Source organism: Lygodium microphyllum, chromosome 3 (assembly GCF_053477565.2).
Source record: "Lygodium microphyllum isolate KBCC chromosome 3, Lygodium_microphyllum_v1.1.10, whole genome shotgun sequence".
Taxonomy (NCBI): Eukaryota; Viridiplantae; Streptophyta; class Polypodiopsida; order Schizaeales; family Lygodiaceae; genus Lygodium; species Lygodium microphyllum.
This window is the reverse complement of record NC_141137.1, coordinates 61,020,722-61,038,631: the sequence shown is the minus strand read 5'-3', so window position 1 is coordinate 61,038,631 and position 17,910 is coordinate 61,020,722. Positions and strand designations below refer to the sequence as shown.

The window sequence follows — 17,910 nt, the reverse complement described above, 5'->3', positions numbered from 1 at the left end:
AGTGCCCCTATAAGGGACTTGTTCACTTGCCCAAGAGTCCTTTTACAATAAATAATGCATGGTGGCAATAGAAAAGGATGAAGTGGGCTCAACATTTAAGGCAAGACTGAAAATGCATGTCTCCATTCAAATCTGGTAGGTCTTGCAATGTTACTCCTTGATTGAGATACAAGTGTAACATGGATGTACCATAGAAGCGAATCAAGAATTTGCATACCGGTGTCTTGTATTTGGATGCTTTTGGTGCAAAGCTAAAAATGCAAAGTAAATCAACACGAGTGCAATGAATGGAGAAAGAAAGGTATCGAAGAGGTGTATCTTGAAGGACAATTGCACCATGAAGATTTGCCTAAAGAGTTAGGGAATGACTACCTTGACTAGCCCAACTTAGCCCAAGAGGCCCAAGGGGGTTTAAGTTGGATAGATAGGTTAGTCAAGTCTTCTAGCATCATGAAAGCCATTAATCAAGGGGGTTGTGTATCAACTACAGTTTTAACGGATCTTGACTAGGTCATCATTTGGGCAATAAGACGTGTAGGTAGAGTTGGATAAGTTGGGAGAGCAAGTCTCCCTCTAAGTCACCCAGGAGTATTAGTTTGGCTACTTCTAGTGTGCTTGAGGTTTGAAAAAGACAGAGGAGGTTTAAGAGGGTTACATTATCCATCTGACCAAGGTGCGAATAGTGAATACACATCTATGCTTTTTGGTATGTTATGTAGGTGGGTTTGAAGGTTTAGGTTGTCGAAAGAGGGGAATCACACTATTTAGGAATTTCTTTTCCCACATAAACACAATCTTGTGTATTGACAGTGACATGAAAATTTACTGGAAAGAAAAGAGTACTACCATTACATTAGAAAAAGAGTGGAAGTACAATGCTTTATAGGATTTGAGTGGTGGTACTTTCTCCTACTGTGCATATGGGATTCTGGTCTTGAGCCCTCACTGCTCCTCACAAAGGAACTAAAGTAGGTGTAATTGCAAATATCTCCACACCCCTTCTCAATCACTACCAAAAGTACAAAGTGTGTAAAGGCTTTAGTGAAAGCAACACCTGCAAAGTATGGTCACACCATAAACATGGCAAATCACCAGAGGCTCTCATAGAAAAGGCTAAGTGTGGGTACCACAAACATGATTGACATCTAGAGGTTTTAGGAAGGGCCTCACAAAGTGTACAGAGGTTGTAGTACAAGGATAATTGAGGAGTTTATAAGTTTATGTCTGAGGTATTGGGGCTAGGAAATACAAAACTCAAAAAGTTTATTTGAATAATGGATTTTATAACTAGTTTGCCTAACACCCAAGCTAATAATGATATGATTTGGACTATTGTAGATCGATTTAGCTAATAAAAATATTACTTTTCATGCATGAAAATATTAACTGCATCTCAAGTTGCACAATTGTTTTTAAAGATTGTTTTCACAACCATGGTTTGTCAAAAGTTATTATTTCTGATCGTGATTCTAGATTTTGTAATAATTTTTGGACTACTTTGTTTACTAATTTAGGTACAAAGATCGGTTTCTCATCTGTATTTCATCTTGAAACAAATGGGCAAACAAAAGCTACTAACAGTACAATTTTAGATATTTTGCATGCATATACAATTTCAAAACCACAAATATGGGATACACACTTATATTTACTTCAATTTGCATATAATAATATACTACATACAGCTACACAAAAGCACATTTTCAAATCATTTATGGATATAGATTGCCCATCAAGTTGGATTTGCTCAAGCAACCAAAAATTAATTCAAGGGTACAATTTTTTTTTTCTTATCATTTTATTTTATTGTTATAATTTTCTAAGAGCGTAATGTTATAGAGTATTCATGTGTAATTGACAAGGGGTCTCCTTGAAAATTTGTAACCAATTGAACGAGGACATAAGCACATTATCAAGTTGCCAAGTAGTAGATGATGATGTTGAAGGGCAAATGGATGAGGGTAGTGACAAACATCGATCCCTTCCATAGAACTCTCTGAGCCATTTGTCTTATCGAAACTTTGGAGTCAAAAGAGCCTAGGGTAATATTATTTTTATAGTGATATTCACAATGAAAAGACTGTTCACATTCGTTGTTTGGTGGATATGGTTTGTTTTTTACATGAAACTTGATGATGCTTGTGCTAAATATATTTTGATATTGAATTGAATAAGAAATTATTGGGCTAGAACACTATTTGGTAAAAATGTATAATATTGAAAAAAATGATTTGCATGTTGCATTGCTAAAAATGAGTATTTGAACCACTACAAGATTTGTAGAGTTTTTACATTATGGCCCTTGACTATGACTAGAAAGTGAATCAAGGACAAGTCACAAGCATGATCTATGAATAGCATGTTCTAGTAAAAGTTATAGAAAACCAAGGAGGAACCATGTAGAAGTTGCATTGATATCCTATATCAAACATGAAATCTTGTAAATCACCATTTTTTTATGAATTGAGCTTTCAAGAAGTTTGGGTATTTACAAAGCTTGTTTACAATGTTGAAGATAAATAGTGAAAGAGAGGAAGCTTGCTTGGGTCAGTGCAAGCTTTAGGAGGAAGAAGTGGTCTCTCTCTCCTTTGAAGGTTGACAGATATTCTTAAATGCACAACTTATAGAGCATGCGCGTGGCCTTGCAATACAACTTTCAACTAGAGGTTATTGCGTCACCTTTTGCTATTATGACAAAGTTAGAGGAGCTTGTCTCTTTGAGCTATACTTCTCATGCCAATCATTAGAGACATTACATTTTGTGCAAGTGCCCTTGCATGCAATGATGAAGTATTGGAGTACCTAGTTAATAATCAAATAGAAAACAAATATGATATAAGTCTAAAATAGTAAACTTGGCAAGGAAGAAAAATAAGGACCTTAGCTTAAGTGAGTTTTGATATAAGCATTAGTGCATTTTTTAAAATATACAATCTCCATTGTTCTTATTGTATAAGTGCATTATTTTGGGTTTGTTGGATGCTTTAACATCTTCTTGAAAGAGCCATATTTATTGTGCTCAATGAGGCTTCAAAGAAAGTAATGTGTTATAAGATTGTTAGATTTTGAAAACATAATGTGCTTCCATTGCAAAAGGGGAACATCAAGAAATAAGAATTGCACAATGTGGAGTTTTTAGGCTAAGTGATGGAATTCTCTTTCACTAAATTATCAATTTTTTGGTGATGTTCGAAGTTAAGGACTCCAATGGTACTAGCTCTTTCAATTGACATGATAGAGAGAGAATGGTGTCTGGCACTTGCATTATTGACCAAAGCTAACCAAAGTTGATTTAGGATTGCTACCGTATAACCTTTCCTCTTTCCTAAAGGATTTGTTTGTGTATGATGACCAAGGTCATAGAACACCAATAGAACGATGGAAGACCCTCTTGTTAATTATGAGAAATGCATTAATACAATGACTTGTTGCTTCCCAACATCATGGCCTCATTATCCATATGCACATAGGAAAAATGTTAGCATGCCTCTTGTCACACACACACACACACACACACACACACACACACACACACTCTCTCTCTCTCTCTCTCTCTCTCTCTCTCGTCCCATGGCCACCTTCTGTGGGTGTTTATGCATGTCTTTTCTTGAGAAAAAGAGAGATGACATGAATTGCAAGGTGTTAAAACCAATCTTTAGTCTATTCTTGCTCTTCATCTTCAACTATCAATGTTTTGCTTCAACACATTGAGGGACTTTGGAAAACTCTAGAGTTACAAGCATTAAGCTACAACTGAAGGCCACATAATATCTTATGAGGGATGCTCCTTCCAAATCCTATTTTCATTCTCTCAAAACCAAGTAGAAAAGCAAAAGCATTGTAATAATTGAGTATACAGGGGATAGAATTGATATAAGATGAGAATATAGCTAGGGTTTTCTAAATGCACTTGTTGGCACTAACCCTATCTTGGGTTGTTTCAATAATAGGAATATATTTTTCACACATGGAGTTCCAAGATTTTGGTAGAGATATCGTTGTAGCTTAAAAGACTGTTTATTCAATAAGAGGTTACTTTGTTGTTGAAAATGAAGAGATGCATATCCCTTTTGGAGCATTACAGAGTTGACATGAGAATACTCATTGACCACAATAAAACGTTTATGTGAGAAAGGGAGATGCAGGTTTGGTCATCATAGTCATCTATGTGGATGACTTGATTATTACAGGTGACAGTGACAACTGGATTGCTGAAGTTAAGGACTTCTTGAAGAAGAAGTTTGAGATGAAAGATTTGGATGATAATTGTTTGTGCACAATAAAGCATCCACCATTGCATGAATCATATGCATGGTATCTATTCCTGGTATTCATAGCACTTGGTTGAAGTATAAATGACCCACACTGGAGAGAGTAAGGCACCCAAGTTGTAGGTCTGGACGGTGGGTCCAAGGGGACAAGTAAATGAGGACTGGTACATTCCTGGAACGATATAATATTGGTACCAAGAGCAAAGAAGAGTAGACTTAAAGTACTTTGTGAGGAAATATCCACATTGCACTTAAAATTCTATTGTTGTTAACCCTAATCAACCACTGATCAAGTAGCTCATAACACAATTACGATCGTAATGTTTAGGATTAACATGGTATCACACCTATCCACTTGTTTTCTAGTAGTTTCTAGAAATAGACAAGATGAACCAATTAGAAGGGCTTTGTAATATAGAAGTAGGCGCCAAGAAAAGATTAGAAGCTAAATTCAAAGGGGCTCCAAATATCAACCAAGAGAGCAAATGAGAGAAAAACCAAAAATTTTCCTACGCACTAAAAGGATGGCTCACAAGCACAAATGAGCAACAAAGCTTGATGCCATTAGGACCCTCCTCCTTAGTGACCCTACCAAGGAGGAGGACCATCGTGAGTGTTCTAGTGGGAAAGCTCATGAGTGTATACAAACACACCATGCCAACATATGTGTCCAACTAAGTGATGCACCCAACATTTAAACAACCTTATGATTGTGCACCCAAGTGCTAACCCCACTAATCCATTATCATTTGGACACCAAGTTCAAATTCCACTAGAACATGCCATTATTTTCCATACACAGAATATACATTGAGGGATTCACTCAAAATCCTTATATGGGATCTAGTGAGTGTAAAGAAGGGGTTATTTTTGAAGATATATAAGAGTATACACTAAATTAAACCATGTCAGCTTCGTAGTACTTGATATACTGAGAAGGATGAGGGGAGGGAGGAGAATTTCAAGATTGGACATTATCCTGTAATGTGGTTGAGTTTTTGCAATTTAAAAATTCACAAAAATAATTATGTTTGAAAGTAGTCCTTCAACATGGGGTTCATGATATTACACAAATTGCAATAAGCTTAAGCAATAAAAACAAAAGGGAAAAATTTTGATGTGACAAGAAGTAAATTCTATATTTTTGCAACAATCACTAACGTATCTAACAAAATGAAAATATCACATATAATTTACATTTTTTGCCATGTAGTACACAATAATCAAAAGGGTGGAATCTACTAAGCCTTGCACGCACGCACACACGTACGCGCACACACACACACACACACAAAACCTATTGTCAAAATAGGTTTTGTATGTATGTGTGTGTGTGTGTGTACAAAAATATGATAAATTATGCACAAAAATAAAAAATGAAAGAAAAAAAAAACCAAATATCTTAGATTCTAGTAGCCTCTTAATAAGAGGTGCCTTTCCTCCTTGTTTCAAAGTAATCATAACTATCTTTCCTTGCTTTGTCCGTACTAATTTTAAACAAAATATTATAAGATGAATGTTAAGTAAAAATCTAGCCTTTGAGAGTTGCAATAAGGTAAGATTTCATACCATGAGTGTCTTCAATTTACTAAGGCCTTGTGAATCATAGTCAACCATATGCTATCATCTCGATCTTAGCTATTCTATTGCCCAAAGGTTGCTACTAAGATGGTTGATTGGTTATAATCCATGCTCCTTGGAAAATGTAATTTTGTTCATGCTACTCTTAGGAAGTTTCCTCACATTTTAAGTCTTATTGTTGATATGAATGTCAAGCAACAATTGATACACTATTATAGGGGTGCATGTTAAACCCAACCTTTTGATTTTGAGATGTCCAATAAGGTAGATTTGAGACAATGGCCATCATCAATTCACTTAGGCCTAACTCATAGTTGACCACTCATCAACTATACTATTGATGCTTTTATTAAGGAGTTCATGAAAATATGCAACCCTAGTAGTCATTTGGCAACTTGTTAATAAAGGCAATCGTATGACCACTTAATTAGAGTAGTGACTTATTGGTTCTAGGTAGAAGTAGGAGGATAAGAATCAAGAACACAAAGGATGTGGTGACAATGTACATGGGGTTTCACTACTTTCTTTTATAATTTGTTTGCACACAATCCCTTGTCAAGGACAACTATCCAAGACAAGTGATAGCATTTTTCGCATTAATGATAGGGGTGTTCTCTCAAATAGCATAATTTCAAACCAAATTAACCATAAGCAATTTCATTCATAAATTATGCACATGCATTTACTCTTCATAATACTATGCACATGTATTAAATGTACAATATCTATCTAGCATAGTTTCAACATCAATTACACTATCAAACAATTATAGTAAGGTAGACCTAGAGGCTTGTTAGTCAAAATTTAAGGATGAAAGATCACTTGCACTTGTAAAACATGCTTGATACACTTTAAACAACTAAGAACTACAAGTAATTGCCTCTCATCCTTGTACATTCATCAGTATTCTCAAATTTATTACTCCGATTTCATCGAGCTTCATTTCATTGCATGTAACCACAATTGTATCAAGTTTTTCCTAGAATAGAAATCAAAACAATAACGTCTCTTAGCTTTTAGGTTTGATAGGGTATTACTAGCAATTTTGCTAGTCTTTTCTTTATTTAGACTCAATCATTGAGTGGGGTGCTTAAAAGTAGTCCAACTTTTTAAAAGCATTATTGCATGTAGAGCACACATTATTTCCTACGTATTTTCCTCTATAAAGTCTTATTAATTTAAAATTGGTTCTTTTTTTCAATTGAATAAAATTATAATCAATTCATAACTGTTAGCATTGCTACAAAAGAACTTGGCACTTTCACCTAGGCATCAACATAACAAACATCTCATGCCCTAAGCTACACTTGGTGCAACAAGAGTGTTGTCAAATATACATGTTTCATGAGTTTGATTTGGAATGTTGTATGATTTGAATGTTCTTCTATATTGACTTGGAGTGTTAATTGGAGTGTGAGTTCATTGTGAGTATATGGGAGATTGATTGGTTAATTGAAGTGATTGTCAAAGTGTTATTGAGGTGTAACAATTATTCATGGCTAGAAGAGTGCATGTGAGACTTTGAGTCATTGACTTGGAATAGTCTTTGTTGTGTTGTGTTGAATTGATTAAGAATTTGAACAAAGGAGAGAATAGAATATTTTATTGGTGTTTGTATTGAAGTGTTTATTGTGTGCACAAGAGCAGGACGTCCTTTGTTGTCTTGGGTCTTTTCCATTGAGCTACTAGATGCATTGTCCATTGAGATATCATTTTCCCTTCCTTGGTTGAGTCTTGACAAGGATTTCCATTGAGTTGCATCTTTCAAGGTCAATAATTGTCACATATGATTGATTTCTAAGAAAATGACAAACTATCTTGGACAAAGAGAAAAATCATTGTATGAATCAAAGGGTGTTGAGCATAGCCTTATTGAAGCAAATAATGAGTGGTGTGATGCACTTAGCAAAACTAGACTTGATAGGCCACACATTTCATTTGGTTTTTTGGCTTCTGTCATAAGTGCAAATGTAAGGGTACATAAAAACATCGCTATGTTAAGATCACTTCCTAGCAGAACTCACACTTTCTAGTAACAATGGCTTTGTTAAATCAGGGTGGTTTCATGTTGGCCCCTATCTTTTCAAGCTAGAGGCTGTTAAAAGAAATATTCAAATAATTTGGAGTTGGGCATTCTCTTCCTTTCTATCCCCAACTACCACGTGGTAATATCCAATAAGGCACCCTCGTAGGCTAGAACGTTTAGTCTCATTCTTTAAAAAAGAAGAAAGAAGAACTCCTTCCACTATTAATGTATGATAATGGAAATAGGGTAGTAGATCAAAATCAAAATTTGGCCTTAGTTCATGACTACTTTGCAAAGATGTTTAGCCAACCTCTCACTTACAATGAGGAAAAGACTTTAGCTAATGCTAAGATTGCTATGTCTAGACCAAAAGTTATCTCACACTCACTAGCTTAAATGCTAGTGTCATTAAGCTAATTCATAAAGGCGATGATAAGACCTTCTTGAGTAACTAGAGACCCCCATCATGTGCTTGACCTTAACATATAATATATTTACCAAAGCTTTAGCTATAATCTCCTTATGGGAGGGGATGGAACATGCTCATGATATTAAGCAAGATTTTGAGTTTCATAAAGTTTTTTATGACTCCTAAAAAGTAAACCCTTACTCTTTGCTATTGCATTCGATTCATTAGGTCAGATCTTTTGGACAAAAATAAAGACATGCAATCTAAAAGGAATCACACTCCCAGACCGCAAAACAAACAGAAGTTGGTAAACCTATTCACGAACAACTTTTGGGGTTGCAGTAAGGAATTTGCCTGATATCTAGTTCAATGGCCAATCCAAAAAAGATAAGAATCAAATCCTTGTTGAATCCCTCTCTCCCCCCCCAAAGTTGAGGGATGTTATGTGATCCATGATGGCAATATTTTTTCTCCTTCAAACGCGCATGGGATTTATGCTCACCAAAAACCAAAGGTGATTGTAGGTGATGGTCAACTTTGGAAAAAATTTAACTTCCAAACAAGATTTCAAGGGAATCTTATTGGTAGGGCAATTGGGCTTAAAAATATGATCATCACCTCTACTATATACTTCTTATCATGTTAAAAATGTTATTACTTGAGGGATGTTATGTGATCCATGATGGTAAGAGTTTTAGTCTTCTTCAAACTCCAACGAGATGTATGCTCACAAAAAACCAAAGGTGGCTGTCAATGATGGTCAAACTTAGGAAAAAACTTAACTTGTAAACAAGATTTCAAGGGAAAGTATATGGAGAAACTTTATGTAGCGCTGCATTGAGCACTTGTATCCTATAGGTTTGCCTGATCTTCAATGTGTAGCAAACAAACTTGCCTCCAAATGAGTATTTCAAAGCATCCAAGATCTCATAGAGGACTAGGCTATCCTATTCCATAGAAGTATAGGGTGATTCTCACTAAAAACCAATTCTAAATGGAAGAAATTGTTTGTAATAGCAATGGCATTCACTAAGATGCATGTCTTAGTGGGAAAAGCCTCACCCTTGGTTAAGAGCATTTAATCATCATAGTTTAAAGATAAGGACAAAACCTCTCAACCAAAAATTGAACTTCCTACTTCCATGGGCAACTCTTGAATTGATTTTGGTTTAGCTTTTTTTTTTTGGAAATACACCACAAGACAAAGTATACACAAGATGAAGGTTGTACAAAAAGAGTATAAAATTTTGGGAGGACCATTAGGACTTCCAAAAGAGAAAATGAATTAATTGAACCTTAATCCAAACCAAATATAAACTAAGAAGGGAATGTCTACCCCTAATAGCTAACAAAATCTTCAAATGGGACCCCAACTTTTCGAAAGAAAATCCAAATGAAGGACCAATTTAACCACAAATAATTCACTTGGGAAATTTGAATTGTGCTCCCTCTACCTAACAAGCCCCCAATCCAATGACGAACAGATGAACAAGTTTGATAATAATTTTCATTATAATTCAGATTAATTTCAACAAGTCTTCAAATTTATGCATGTATGGTTTCCTAATATTCCAACCGAAAATCTACCTAGCAAGCCCCAATCCAATGATAAACACATGAACAAGTTTGATAATAATAATCATGATACTTGAGATTAATTTCAATGAGACTTCAAATTTATGTATGTACAATTTCCTAATATTCTAACCAAAAAATCTGCCCAACTTCGGTTGATTGTTTACAAAGGAGTCTAACCATGAGAGATATCTTTACAAATAGGTATGGGGGATGGCAATTGTCCAAGATGCAAATTTGATGGCAAAACTCACATTTTCATGCATTACAAGCTCAATAATGGAGTTTTCAACTTCCTACATTAGGTGATCAAGTGTTTTTACCCTTTCAACCTTATCTTGAAAGTCAATTCTATTGGGATAGGCCAAAGGCCTATTAAGTAAGTTTTGGGGGGAGTTGTGTACCTTTAAAAATGCAAGTATACCAAGAGATCAACAAGAAGTTTATTTTATTTCACAAATTTAAAGAAAACAAAAAAAAATTTATAAAAGGGGATATTTAATTGCAATTTGAAAACCAATAGCTTGCTTAAGAAAAAGGGATGATTTTCTTGCCTTGTAACATGTAAGTAAATGGGCCTTTATAATATCCAACATGTGATATGGATGATTCCTTCTAGGTGCATCCCCTCTGGACTTTTATACATAACCATTTCTTGGGAAATTGGTTTGCAAAGAAATTAAGCTTTGTCAAAAGGTAAAATCTCATTTAATGTTCATGGATTTAAATTTGATTGCTCTACCATGTAAGTAAATGGGTTTGAATAATATCCAACATGTGATATGGATGATTCCTTCTAGGTGCACCCTCTCTGGACCTTTTTGAGGAAATTGGTTTGCAAAGAAATTATGCTTTGTTTAAAGGAAAAATCTTATTTCATGTTCATGGATTTAAATTTGATCGCTCTAATAGATTGGCAATGTGGAGCAAGGTCTCATGAAGCATTCAATCAAGCAACCCAAGCCATTGTCATCTTGCTATTGGAAGTGCGGGCGCTCAACCACACCATCACCATCATTAAAGATATAGCTCAATGTTATAAACCACCAGTGTTATAGTGATGTGGCTATAGCATCACAAAATGGGGAGGAAAAAAATCTTAAAAATGCGCTCACTTTCTTTGGGCAATTTGGTTGCAAAGAAATTATGCTTATTGTTTAGTGTTCATGCGTGGCAACGTGGTGCAAGGTCTCGTGAAGCATGCAACCAAGCAATCCACTAAAATGAGGAAGAACGTACAACTAGAAAGCATGTTTGCTGAAGCCCAAGAAGCCATTGTTGGCTCACCAGTGGAAGAGCATGAGCTCAACCACATCATCACCACCATTTAATTAATTAAGATGTAGCCCAATGTTATTAAATAAATGACCTGGGCTCCCTCAATATGTTCCCCCATCTCAGCCAAACTATGTCATTCGTATATCCCTCCATGTTCATCACATGAATGTAAATAACGTGGATAGAATGCCAAATGTAGCTGATCCTAAAGGCCAATGTTGGAATCGCACATATACTTCCTAACTTTATTTTATATAAAACAAATACTTCACAACCTTTCCCTAAAAAACAAAAGGATGTCATATAGTTTAAGGTGTTAGGAAGATTATGGATCAACATCACAATCAATAGAAGAAAATAATTCGGCGTGAACCTTCCAAATACTTATCCAACACAGGCGAAGCAGGCCCACATAGATTTAACAACTCAGTTTTTGTGAGAAGAGCTATGAAAGAATAGAGAATGGCACATGTAGAAAGGAATTAATAAGTGCCATCAACATAGAGTTAAGACTTAAAACATAAATATCTCCCTGTCTGTCCTGAAAATTCTTTTTGGTTGAACCTTGCATATAAATAGATCTCACGGGCGGTTTTCTTCGATTTTCTACAAGATAGGCAGAGGCTCTTTTCCAAACTTGACCGAATTCTGGGATGAACCATTACCCAATACAGAATTGCAATTAACCAAATGAACTGCATCAGGATCTTTTGTTGGCATGCCAAACACCAAATTCTTGACCAGGAAGGTGCACCGGAAGTTGATTGCAGAATTTCTGGATTCAAAAGTCTTCTTCAACAGGAGTCAAATCAATGGGGAAATTTTGCTTTCCCTTGGTAACTTTCTGCATTGCAACCGCAGACATACAGGAGACTCAATTTTTCAACACGAGAACTACATACAGATCCATGACAAAAGACCCAAACAATCCATGCAATTAGCACATGGACTTCATTCTCTTGGTGAAAATCAAAAAGAAATTTAGAAGAGTTCCTAACAATTTGAGAAACCCTTACTGTAAAGCAGAATATTAATATAGGATCGATGGAAGAGATAGCCCTTACTCAGCGACTACACAAAACTGACTTCTTACCTAGTTATGTTGTTGACAAGGAAATACGCTTGTTGATTGTGGTTTAGGGTTGTATTTTGGAAGGGCCTTCCTCGAATAACTATAAAAAGAGATTACGGGAGCTAACGATGAAGGTTCAACCCCCACTTCAAGAAGATCAGCAGCTCCAAAAAGCTGAGGAAATCCCAAAAGAGCGTAGGGTTTAGATGTCAACCTTCCCACTAGGAGGAATCTTATTGCTTGTAGTATCAATTAATGCATTAGGAAGTCACCTGTAGTCATTCCATGAGATAATGCCTATAACAGATGTTGGACCTATGTCTTATAACACATGATGTTATCCCCCCAAGTCACTATTATAGTTACAGTTGCCATGGAAGACCATCCTCACAGCTCTCCTCCATACCTCCTGGGCTATGAGACAATCCCATAGACGACAATGCTTGTCTTTCTGCACTTGGTGAAGCTACTTCGAGTCTGCCATAACCAAGCTATGTGCCAACTGTCTAACTCTTGTGAGCTACTAGAGTGTGATCTTCCTTGGTCTAAAGCTATCATCCCATCTACTCCAAACGTAAGACAGGAAAGGTGAAAAGATGGTCTATACAAGTGTTGAATAGAATAGTAGCTAGAACATGCTAATCGTGCTCATAAGCTTTAAGTCACCCAGCAACCTCTTCCATCTCTCACCAGTGTGGATAACCTCTTTCTAGATTCCAGCCAAGGTCCCTGCTGTGAATCTATCATGTGTCTTGTACTGTACCAAGTAAATACAAATAGTCAACCCCCATATGTGACAATGTCCTGCAACCAACTCTGTCTGCAAGGTTGTAAGAATCATGCTCAGATGTTGCTGTTCAAAAATAAGAAGAGACTAAGTCCCATCAATAGCCTCATAGCTGCATACTGGGCATCTGTCAATAACCATATTGTTGTACCCAAGTCAATACTATTGCCATGCAAGACCGTCCTAAAAGCTCTCCTCCATAGCTCCATAGGTCTAGGACAATCCCATATACAGAACCTGTAAGTCTCCTTAGTCTCTGCATCTGGCACGATCGAGGTTTCCAGTTGTCATTCGGTCTACTCCAAAAATTGGACAAGAACGTGGAGATGCCCTGGTTGTACCAATGTTGGGCAGCAACCAACGCTACTCTGATGATACTCATCTAAATCCTCCTCCCCAATCTTGTAATATATCCAAAGAATGGAATGCAGAAGGGTTTGTCAGGAACAGAGTCCTTGACCTGCTCTCTTGCATCCAATTGAAGGGGTCTTCTCTCATAAGCCCATTATCTCCATCTGTCATCCATGCGAGAAACTGTGTCAAGCCCTTCATAACATTTAGTCATGATGAGCTACTACTCTGATACTTTGGCGAGACTAATCTCCCTCCATTATGAAGGTGAAGACTCTGTCCCTCCTTACTGGTTGCAATCATGAGAAGCATGATGTGTCATGCAGAAAAGAGATCAATTGAGGCATGAGATGTGCCTGTATCTACCTTCCATTTTGAAGGCACTCTCTCTACAAGTACTCTACCATGGTCCTAGCTCCTGTAAGGCCTTGGACTCTCAGACACTGAGTATCATCTAGTAGATCCAACATAGCAGATTGCTCCCCTATTAAGCAGGAAAATGCTTGGTCTACTCATGCTCTGCTCCACAAATCTTTACTCATTCTCTATTAAGTGGAACCAAAATTTGATTGTGTTAAAGAAAAGGCTGGATGCCCTTTATTGTGGTACAGATGCAGCCTAACCCTCCCATTTTGCATAGCAACATTCTCAGCTTGGGCAAAGCCAGCTCAAAGTGGATAAGCCATCATTTAGGAACCAATGTGAGTGAGTCTATTGTTACTTTGATCCATGAACGTCTACAATATGTCCTAAAACACAATATGTGACACTCCTCTAGGCCAAATATGAAGCATAACTATTTAAATCCTGACGCCTTAAGACTGGCTCCCATCGCAAGGAACTGGTTTTTACTGGCAATATTGTAGAGCTCAACTTCCAAACCAAGTGATGCAATGTGTGCACTAAAAGCTCACTGGACTATCTTATTATGTTGTAAGATGTAGCAACTCATGGAGGTAGAAGAGTTAGATAATGCGACATACGCTAATTGGTACCAAATGCAAGGAAACATACCGCAATAGCAATGAGCTCCTCCAGCAAACCTTTCAGATTCCTCAACGGCTGCAGAAAGGGTAAGCATTAAGTTTGTTCCAGAGTTCCCACTCTGATTCAGGAATGAGACTTTGCAATATTCATATCAGTAATCAAGTTATAAGGAGGTCTACCCTCCATTAGAGCAGTTTAGAAAACAGCTTATGAATTTCCGTGTCAAAAGAAAGTCTCACCCATTGTGTTGGACCATCAACAGGAGCATTCAAAGGGTTGTCATGTACCTGCCAGTAAATTTGGTTAATACATAAGAACAGAACTGGAAAAGCAAGTGATGGTGAGCTGATTCGAGTTGCAACCTTTGGTAATTGAAACTTTGTTTCTTCTTTGTCTGAACATAACAGTGCCTTTGACGTACAGCATCGTATCATATAAATCATTACAAACCTCCATGAAGATGCCATCCACGCCAACAGCAACACATGTTCTGGCAATACAAGGAATGAAATCCCTCAGGCCACCACTAGCCACACCAACACCATCCAGCTGCAAAGTCAAACACCAGCATCATCCAACATGGCTATTCACAGTGCAGTATATACTATTGAAGTTCAACATGATAAAATATTGTTTAATAAGAAGCCAGAAAAGAAGTTGGCTCCTGAAATCATGTATTTATGACACTGACCATGAAGGCCACAAAGGAGTGCATTTCTTGAGCCGATGCCAGTTGGCTTGATTAGAGAAAGGACCAGAAAACTTGTAGAAAACTTGTACTTCATCACACCTACACAGACATGGGGCTCACCCAACCATATGCCAAATCAATGTGTACAGCTGCAGCTGTGTGGTCCATCTTGGCAAGATGGATTTGGATGGTTTGAGCAGTCAGGTTGCTTGTGCTTTTGTAAGAAAGGGTTTTTCCCCATGACAAGCTTGGATCCACAACTATCAATTCCAAGGTTTTGTGTGTGTTGACACATGAGGATAAATAAATCTAACAGGCTCCATGTGGTGGTCCTAGTTGTCCACATCCAACAAACAGATCAACTCGTCCAATCCATCTTGTCTAGTATGACATGTCTAATCATGTCCAATGGCATTCAATCCAAACTGTCCAACTGTTTTACAGTGTCTGTTTGAGAACATTTGGGGTTACTTTTGGGGTAGTTGTGAGTGTTGTTTAGGCTTCCTCTCCCACACCACACATGCACATACCCCCAATCTCTTTTTTTTTGCGAAGAAGTTTAAATTCATGTTCTCTCTCTCTCTCTCTCTCTCTCTCTCTCTCTCTCTCTCTCTCTCCGTAATAGGTAATTGTATTAATTACAAAAAAGGTACAAGTTTACATGATTACAAGATGCAAGATGGCTCAAGCCATTGTGCATAAACTCGCTTTACAGAAGATCAAATAACTAAGAGAGCATAGAAGTCACAGCAAAGAAGCAGCAGAGATTGCCATATGCCAAGGAGTTACATCCTCCCTAGGGAGAAGATCAGCATGCTGCACAAGATCTAACTACTAGTGTAGAAGACCCTTGATTTTGGCGATGTGTCCTTGGACGCCTGTGGCAAAGTCAAAGACGACAGCATTCTGAGTGATGTTCATATATGAAACAACACCTTCATACATGGCTGCATTGTGGTGGGATATTTGGCCCTAGCAGAAACCCAATCAAAAGGGCGCAATGATAGACCAACAATCGCTCACCAAATATCTATCAACAAAGCCCAAAATTTCCTAGTCAAAGGGCAAGAAATAAATCTAAAAAAAGCAATTGCCATTTGAGATTCAGCACTTAGAAAGGGCCAAAGCAAGGGGAAGCCCACCAATAATCACTCTCCAAAGAAAGACCTTGCATTTGAACAAGCAAGGTCTTGTTCAACCATCCTTCCATCACTGTTATTTTCCACCAAGCTTTGGATTTATGCATGCCCCAAACTGCATTGGCTTTAGTAACCAACCAATGCTTGTCCTTAATCAAGAGATAATACACATGGTTAACTGAAGCCTTTTGAAGACAAAGACGATTAGCAAGATCCCAATCTTGCCAAGGGCAATCCGAGTCAAGTGCAGAAAAAGGCTGCATCAACCTTTCAATCCGTCCCCATAAGACACGGTATTCACGAGGAATCCGGAAAAGTCACCTTGTCATACGAAAAGACATCAGCCGCCCATGGCTCATCAAAGTGGCATTTGCAATAGAAAACAAACCCAGATGTGCCATACGATTGAACTTGGGCATGTCCTCCTATTTCCCATTCCAAGATAGTAGCCATGACACTACCAACAATCCCAACTCAAAGGAATTTGCCTCCAAACGATCCTCTATAAGATACCAAAGGCCTTTTAAAGAACAAGCCTCCAAGAAGAAACCAAATGATTTATCAAAATGGAGGAGGGTGTGGAAAAGTGAGTATTTGAATTAAGAATGTGCCACCATGATGCATGTATGTTGGTGTTACCATGTACAATACCTTGGTCTTCCAAAAAAAAGCGACTATAAAAGCCCAAGGATAGGTACACACTGATCTAAAGAGTGACCAGCAAAGGGCCACCATACGGTTTGTAAATCCAAAGTTGCTCCACCACCCTTGGTTTTTGGGGTGCACACATAGCTCTCAGAAATCCAAGAGATGCCAACATGCAAGAAGCCCTTTTTTCACAACATAAAATGGATATGTTTGGTGAGTGCATTCAAAGAAGTGGTGTCCCAAAATAGAAGTGGTAAAAAGTAGGTAAGCGTGGGTAGCATGATGGCCTAGGCTACTTTGAAGCATATATGAAATGGCCACACTTGTGTTTTCCAATAGATAAAATTTGCCTCCATCTTTTGGGGGATCCATTCTAGCGAGTATTTTGACTGAACATCAACACCCAAACAATATCCCAAGCGTCCAACAACATTGCCACAGGGCACCACCACCCCGTGCCATCCCAAGGACCGGATGTCAGATTTAGTTTCAATTGATGAGGGATGATTTTGCAGCATTAGCATGGAGGCCAGAAGCACGCCAAAACACTGTCCAAACATCCAATGCCTTGCAAAGATTGTCCTTCTCTCCATGCAAGATCGTAAAGGTATCGTCGGCTAGGAACTCTCTTTTATTTTCGTGGATAAGTATATATTAATTTATGGAAATATTAACATCGGGCCTTCAAGCCAACTAAATAAAAATAGAAACAACTGTAATGAAGCCATCAAGCTATCAGCATTGGGTTTGACTCATGTCTACGCTCACAGAGGAGTGTTGGTGATCCGCAATAGGACACTCGGGCACTTTTTCCTCTCCTTACAAGAGCTTTTTCCCCATATTTTCTATTTCGCATGTTTATGTTACACAATTTGGACACCTAACGTACTTTATACCTTTCCGGTGTAAACGCGCCTTAACAACCCTAAGGTCTAAGGATTGTACTTTGTACTTTCACTTACACACTTGGAAATTGCATTGGGAATCGTGTTGTGCCTTCACTCTCACTCTCTCTACTATCTACTGTGTACTTTCAGCTCAAAGCTTCCATCTCCATTTGGTATCAGAGCTCAAGCTTGGTACAGTCTAGCTCTC

The 17,910-nt window shown here is 37.6% G+C and overlaps 1 protein-coding gene across 4 annotated transcripts in view; it reads right to left on the bottom strand.

Moving 5' to 3' along the window:
- Positions 1-11,444: 11,444 nt before the first annotated feature.
- LOC148038403 (2-dehydro-3-deoxyphosphooctonate aldolase-like) overlaps positions 11,445-17,910 on the bottom strand; it is a 90,018-nt gene continuing 83,552 nt past the window's right edge. For 3 of the 4 annotated variants that reach the window (XM_087671541.1, XM_087671546.1, XM_087671549.1), the window contains 4 exons: positions 14,788-14,886; positions 14,577-14,624; positions 14,365-14,412; positions 11,445-11,984 (listed from right to left, as the gene is read on the bottom strand). In XM_087671541.1, the coding sequence (XP_087527667.1) occupies positions 11,922-11,984; positions 14,365-14,412; positions 14,577-14,624; positions 14,788-14,886 (258 nt within the window). In that variant the 3' untranslated portion in view covers positions 11,445-11,921. Of the gene's footprint in view, positions 11,985-14,364; positions 14,413-14,576; positions 14,625-14,699; positions 14,887-17,910 lie in introns of all 4 variants that reach the window. The other variant, XR_015689488.1, reaches the window with a different exon arrangement.